The sequence below is a fragment of the Pecten maximus genome, unplaced genomic scaffold (genome assembly GCF_902652985.1).
Source record: "Pecten maximus unplaced genomic scaffold, xPecMax1.1, whole genome shotgun sequence".
NCBI lineage: Eukaryota > Metazoa > Mollusca > Bivalvia > Pectinida > Pectinidae > Pecten > Pecten maximus.
Genome location: NW_022980827.1, coordinates 1 through 8087, shown reverse-complemented (window position 1 = coordinate 8087; position 8087 = coordinate 1). Strand labels below are relative to the sequence as shown.

Below are 8087 nucleotides of genomic sequence, written 5' to 3'. Positions count from 1 at the left end.
ATTGTCTAGTTTAATGTATAAGCTTATGCTTAATTTACATGAAAACGATTTTGTTGATTTTAAATGAATTTCCTATATCATTAATCTACTCAATTGCACGGGACTAAGTTATGTATGGTTACAGAATAATAATTTCCTTAGAGTAAGTATTTAAACTATTCAGCATGAACAATTTATATAACAATGGTATACCGACTTTGAACATTCCTCTAGGGGGCAAACATGTCTTTAAAAATCAATTTCAGTTTGAAAAAATATTTGATAAGGCTCAAACCAAAAGATAGAGTAACTATATTTAAGTTCAGAACCAGTAATATATCTCTGCCCATAGAGACTGGGCGGTGGACTAGAACACCACGTGAAGACAGAATCTGTTCGCTATGTTTAAATGGAGTTGGAAGAGAATATCATTATTTGTTTACATGTTTAAATGCTTACGTAAGTCAAATCCATAGAAAATATATACCTATTTATTATACCTTCAACCCATCTGTTCACGAAATGAAAGGATTGATATCAATATGCAATATTAAAATATTATTAAATCTGTCCCTGTTCATACAACTACTAGAAAGATATTTAAAAAATACTATGTGAATTTACTCGCGGTGGCCGAGTGGTTAAGGTGACCCGACACATTAACACTAGCCCTCCACCTCTGGGTTGCGAGTTCGAAACCTACGTGGGGCAGTTGTCAGGTACTGACCGTAGGCCGGTGGTTTTTCTCCGGGTACTCCGGCTTTCCTCCACCTCCAAAACCAGGCACGTCCTTAAATGACCCTGGCTGTTAATAGGACGTTAAACTGGGAATCTCGGAAGAGTTACCTCCCCTTTTATTAACTTTCCTGTGGCGGGAGATGCGATTCGCGCTCTTCGACCAAAGCTATGAGCCAGCAGGACGTGTGATAATTCCCCCGTCATAAACTTCGTCGAATTGGAGCATTTGGTGGCCTCTCCGGGTCTTTGTGAGCGGGGACGGCTACAACAGGGATCTGTGTAACCCTTTCTGTGTTAAATGTAGACTTGTATAGTTGTTGTTGACTTGTTATTGTAAATAAAGTCTGTTGAAATCTTACAAAATTGTTAACTTTATAGGTCATCTGACCCGAAGAGTCAGGATGACCTATAGACATCATGCTTCGTCCGTCGTCGTGCGCAATTATGGTTTTCCTGAACAACACCTATTTCAAACTTCTTCTCAAATTCCAATAGTGGGATTGAGCTGAAACTTACCAGAAATGATTCTGCGATGGTCCTGACCAAGTGTTGTTATTTTCCAGGTCGGTCAGAAATCCAAGATGGCCGCCATGGCAGCCATCTTGAAAAACACATTTAAAACTTCTTCTCAAGTTCCACTGGTGCCATTGAGCTGAAAATTGGTGACGATGTTAAGGAAGGAGAGCCAACAAAGTGTTGTTATTTTTCGGCCTCCAGTAATTTATATTTTTTTGGGCGAGGGGTCTGAGGGCCAAAATTTCGGAAAATGGAATGATTATAGGGAATTTTGCAATCTTTCGAGGATAAGATTTTCGATAAGCGGGCTGGGGGTGTTGTTTGGCATAGGCGGTTTTTTTAAGGCTATAAAAATATGTCATCGTCCGAAAAAAAAGGGGGGGGGGGGGACATCTACGACTCACATGAGTCGTAGGGTAGACGATACGATAGTGACGTGGCCTTGTGTATGAATCAAAGTATTTTCTTTATTTTTTATAGAAAAGATCGTTCTAGGAACAGAAGCTGAGGGTCGAAGCCCTGCTGATGAAACGAAAACTGACAATGCCACGGATACGAGAAAATATCGACTGGAGTCCTATCGTAGGTCTAAATCCCTAATAAATCGGAACATTATAGATTTTAGCAGATTGGGTTATGATTTGGACAGAGAGAGTAGCTGGTGTGTGTAGCTAGTATGTGCCAAGCAGATATATTATATTAGATATTTTACATATTATTAAGCAATATATTGTTGTTAATGATACAAAATTGCTTTATGATATCATTGCCATTTCCCTGCACTTCCAGTCTGTCTCTTCTGACACTCCACTGATATCCAAATACGTTTACTGTATACAATAAATACAATAAACCTATACGTCTATTGTTGCTGTCACATTGTTGACTTAAATTGTGGAGGAGAGAACTTTTCTCCCAATCCTCTTGCTTGTTTTTAGAAGCAATGACATATATTTAAACTAAATTCAGTTTTTTTTTGTTATTGATCAACATTTAAAGATTTGTTTTTATATTATGGAGGTATAGCACGAAAACTGGAGTGTCATCATCATTTTAAGTTGGAATTACAATACTATAGCAAAAGCTATCTTCGTCTTCTTATAAGTATGTTACTATATATCTTCACAAACTCCTGAAAGTAGTTTTTTACGACTTAGACTGAACGTCAGAATTCCCTGTTCACACTGGAGTCTGATGTACAACCTATGTCCAGTTTCAGGAAAAAATAAAGGATAAGGTGGTCAATTACAAGCCTTTACCGGGACTGAACGTGAAGCAGGCGAGAATCTTATTGGTCGGACAGGTCGGGGCTGGAAAGTCTAGCTACTTCAATACAATCAATTCTATTTTCCGTGGACGTGTGAGCGCTCAAGCAAACGCAGGAACTGCTGAACACAGTTTAACGACGTCAGTAAGTATTGATATGCTAAATCAAATCTTAATCACCTGTACTAGGTGTTTACAGCAATTTAGAATTGCTGTTAGCCTTCTTCCACTTTGGTTTGAATTGAATCACGTGTCAATTCGTAAAACAATACGATGGTTTTTAGCACATGGAGGTCAAGTCAACCATACTATCTTTTTTGACACACAAATGTCCAATAGTTATGTGCCAAAAATGATTTTCATATTGTACAATTTTAGATTTTATGTTCTTTCTTGTTTTATTTGGTAAATTTTGCCAAATTGTTCTAATACATGTTACCTAAAACGTTTAAACGTTAAAACGTAAATTTTTTTTATTTTGATATGTGATGGCTAGATCATTTTATAAATTGACTTCTGTGCTACATGTAGAATGAGATGCATGGTCATTGCCCCCTCCTTCACTTGACATTCAATCAGAAGCTTTCTGAATTTATAATTATTTTTCAATATGGGGACCTAGGAAACAACTTTCAGAAAATACATCTCTTGGATATCAATATCGTTTGTGTTACACACAAACAACAAATAGCAGTTCACAAACTTTGGTACAATTTCTGTATATTTTTTTATCATATGCAATTTTGTCTTTCTGTTATCATTTCATTGTCCCAGTACCGGATGTATCAATTACGAGATGGATATGCTGGAAAACCTCTCCACCTCCGGTTATGCGACTCACGTGGTCTGGAACAGGACCAAGGGCTTGATGACCAGGAAGTCGGTTATCTGCTCGATGGTCACGTGCCTGACCAGTACAAGGTTATTATCAAAGAGTTTCAATGACCTATGTTATTCCTTGTAATTCACAGAATATCAGAATGCTTAAAAAAAATAGACTGCATCATGCAACATTTTGTGTATTAAACTAATTTTTTTTACTCACCTATATTTAATTATGTCAATCATACTTACGTAAAGAATCTTACTGATTTCGCACAGAACGTTGATAATCATAACCATCTTCTTAACATATCGTATTGTTGTTCACAATAAACGGAATAAAGCTGTGTTTATTTATTTGTGCTTTACAAATGCACAATTGTATGTTTCAAGTATGGCAAGCCAAGTTGTCATTTATTCGCGGAGCAATGTTGATCCAGTATTTTACCAAATTATATAAGATATTTTATAAAGTATAAAAGATATCTTATAAAGTATATAAGATATCTTATAAAGTTTATAAAATATCTTATATAATTTTAATCTTGATATAATCCTGGATCAACGTTACTCCGTGAATGAATGACAACTTGGCTTGCCATGGTCAAGGATATGTTACAATGCTAGAACTGGTGACTAACATTCTAAATAGCTATTATTTGATTGCCAGTTCAATCCGGCTCTTCCTCTGTCGCCCGAATCAAAAGAATTCGTGAAAAATCCAACACTTTCCGATCAAATCCATTGCGTGGCTTTCGTAATGGATGCTTCATCTATCGATGTTCTTCAACAGAAAGTAATGGAGCGAATCAAGGCTATGCAGACTCGGATGAACCAGAGAGGTAATACATTCAATGTTGTTTTTTGTTGTTGTTGGGGTTGGGTTTTTTTTTTTTTTTTTGGGGGGGGGGGGGGGGGGGGGGGGGGGTGTTTGTTTGTTTTTGTTTTTTTGTTTTTTGTTTTTTGTTTGTTTGTTGTTGTTTTTTTCCGGATGGTCCAATTCACCTTCATAGCTATATTGTATCACATTTATCAATTTCATTTTAATAAGATAGTACATTTTGTTCATTTCACGCACATTTGAATTACATATTTGTGAATCTATTGTAAAATACACAGGTAAAATATTACTTTGGAATAACAAACGTTTCATTTTATTACGATGTTAGATATATATGATTGTTTTGTTTTTATTTTTCATAGATATACCGCAGGTAGTTCTGTTGACTAACATAGACAGAATATGTGAGGAGACATCTGATGACGTCAGTAAAGTGTTCTTCAGTGCAGCGGTGCAACAGTGTGTGGACAAGGTTGCAATGATGATGGGTCTACCCAGAACACACATACTTCCTGTTAGAAACTACTACAGCGAAACAGAGCTTGAACAAAACATCAATATCCTGTCGTTAGTGAGTCTCACCCGAATTCTCAGCTTTGTCGATGATTTCCTCTACAACAAACTGGACGAAATCGAAAGTAAATCACTTAAGCGTAACATGATGGATGTCAAATCAGTACTTGTATTGTTCTTTGTTTTATATTTGTTGATAGCATGGGTGTTTCCAATCCATGGTCGCCATTAGTAAGGTTTTGTTTAACATTGCTCCATCGTCCAAACTAAAAAGGAACCACGGATATATCTAAGCAGCCTTTAACAATTTATCAAAGTTCGGACACAGACGAGGAGTCAAATAACGCAACAGACAAAGAAAATAAAAGTGAGTTTAGCTACGAGGACATTACTGAACTCATCCATGAGAACAGGGCATGTACAGGCCATAACTCTCTACAAACTGGCCAAATTATAGTCTCAATGGAGCCCTGTTTAGACAGAGTCCGTCGTAAAATTAACATGATCAATGCTTAACTACATTACATATTGCTATATGTTTGCAATGTGTATTGATTTTATGTTTGTATTTACATGTAATATTTCTTACTTTTATTGTATCTTACCATTTACTAAACATTAAAGCAACATTTAGATTTATTTCAATCTCAGTGCTAAAACACAATAACTATCTAATATATCCATACCATCCCAATGATCAACACCATTCCATAGATTCAAAAGGGGAGATAACTCCATACCATCCCGATGATCAACAACATTCCATAGATTCAAAAGGGGAGATAACTCGATATTTTCCCGATGATCAACAACATTCCATAGATTAAAATGGGGAGATAACTCCATACAATCCCAATGATCAACAACATTCCATAGATTAAAAAGGGGAGATAACTCCATACCATCCCGATGATCAACACCATTCCATAGATTAAAAAGGGGAGATAACTCCATACCATCCCGATGATCAACACCATTCCATAGATTAAAAAGGGGAGATAACTCCATACCGTCCCGATGATCAACAACATTCCATAGATTTAAAAGTCTTGTTCCCTCCCTTAGTTTTCTACTCTCCTCCAGTGGGCAACTATGTAGTATTTTAATTGTTAAATTTCTATATCCACTGACCATGGTACGTATTGCTAATCAATGACTCGCAAAACTGCAGTACACAACCCTCGGGGTAAGATATTTCAAATAAATAAAGAACTAAAGAATCCCCCCCCCCCCCCCCAACCCCTCGGGATGAGATCTCCCGTCTCGTCCCATAAGTAGTAATTTCATCCCTAAAACACATATTCACCCCGTGAGGTATTTGATGATAATATTTTGACCCTATGTAAACATTAGATTAAATGCGATGATAATGACTGAACTTTGAGATTAGAAACTACCACATGAGCGAAGTTATCTCATAACTATCCCGTATAACATCACCAATTACGTAGGTATAATACTTTCCAGATACACAATTATGTTTTAAATGTGAAATGGAAGTTTATATGTTGGCAAAACGCAGGTTGAAATTTAGATTTCCGTTTGTTTGAGAAATGTTGTAGATCTAGCTAGCTTAACTATCATATTCTGATATTTTCCCTATTATTATGTAAAAAAATTCCCACAAACGCTACAGTTCTTTGGTGAAAACACATATTACATACACAAACAACTAATAACCGATATTAAAATTACACAGCTTGCCCGGGTGGAAAAAATGCAGGTTAACACGATTTGAAATTGTAGCGCAAGTTTTTCCATACTGAGGAATAGGATGCAAGAAGTCTCCCAAATAATGACACCGGTCACAATATTTACTTTACATTTCTTAGGAATTTAAGCGTAATGTTCTTTTCAAAATACTTCGAAAGACAGCCACCTGTCCGTCTTTGGGAATTCGGTTAAGGGATTTTTGTTATGGTAACTTGTTTTTAGATGGAATTGCAAAATAAAGTACTTTGAAGAAATTACGTGAAAGTATTGTATTGTTTCAAGATAAACTTGATTTCGTGGAATGCACACATATAGATGGTGACCTATCTAGCTGTGACGTCACAAGTGTGTAGTAACCACAATATATATTATATCAACAAGAGAGACGAAGCATGAAATCAAATATCAATGTGTGAAACTGCGCGATATCACTATATTTTAACATATCACACAAGTGTAGCGTAGATTAGTGCAGTATTGATACATGTAAGTGTAGCGTAGAGTATAGTGCAGTATTGATAAGTGTAGCGTAGCGTATAGTATAATATTGATAAGTGTAGCGTATCGTATAGTGCGATATTGATAAGTGTAGCGTAGCGTATAGTGCAGAATTGATAAGTGTAGCGTATAGCGTATAGTGCAGTATTGATAAGTGTAGCGTAGCGTATAGTATAATATTGATAAGTGTAGCGTAGCGTACAGTGCAGTATTGAGAAGTGTAGCGTAGCGTATAGTGCAGTATTGAGAAGTGTAGCGTAGCGTAAAGTGCGATATTGATAAGTGTAGCGTAGCGTATAGTGCAGTATTGAGAATTGTAGCGTATAGTGCAGTATTGAGAAGTGTAGCGTAGCGTAAAGTGCGATATTGATAAGTGTAGCGTAGCGTAATGCAATAAATCGTGGGTATCCGACAATGACTACCTTCCACTCTTACACGGAAATTAAGGAGGTCATTCATCTACCTAAATATTGCTGGTACAACACTGTAGAACACAAAGCGCTTGTATTAAGCAAGAGTTATTTTCTCCCGATTTATCAGATTTAGCAAGAGCAAAGTTGATTTTATCACCAATGAACGTCTGATAATAATCTACCATCCTAGGTATTCCAGAGTCGTACTTTCACAATCGCTACCGGGAAACTGGAAGTAACATGACCCATGAGTCAGACTGATATGATAATTAGTATAGAAATCAACACGTAGGTGAGTACAGGTATTCGTTTTAACTTGGTTCTCCTAAGATTTTTTTTCAGACATTTTATTATATAAATATATTAGTAAAGGGTGATTATGTTTCTGTCTATCTCAAAATGTATTCTTTGTTTGTCTATAGTTGAAAGTCGTATGATCAATAATGATATCTATAATATTTATCTGAAATTTCACAACACAGAACAATATCTACAGTAAACGTGGGTATTTTGCGAGGGGTTAGTTTCGCGATTTCGATATGTAAACTCTACTCGTGGGGGTAATTTTCACGATCGATCTACCCATTTGTTGTTCGAGATTAGGCAAACTGATATCTTCGGAAGCCAGTTAGGGTCACAGCGAAAAAATATATTATGTCGTAATAACGACATAGTATCTCGTAATAACGACTTAGCTATGTCGTAATAACGACTTAGTATCTCGTAATAACGACTTAGCTATGTCGTAATAACGACTTAGTATCTCGTAATAACGACTTAGCTATGTC

At 36.3% G+C, this 8087-nt stretch overlaps 1 protein-coding gene across 1 annotated transcript; it reads left to right on the top strand.

Moving 5' to 3' along the window:
• Nucleotides 1-1713: 1713 nt before the first annotated feature.
• On the top strand, nt 1714-6645 carry LOC117319732 (interferon-induced protein 44-like; the record flags this gene model as incomplete). The annotated part of the gene is given in 5 exon segments (XM_033874487.1): nt 1714-1815; nt 2447-2644; nt 3274-3420; nt 3992-4163; nt 4525-6645. Coding segments are annotated over 5 exon segments (957 nt in total). The 3' UTR covers nt 4908-6645.
• Nucleotides 6646-8087: the final 1442 nt, after the last annotated feature.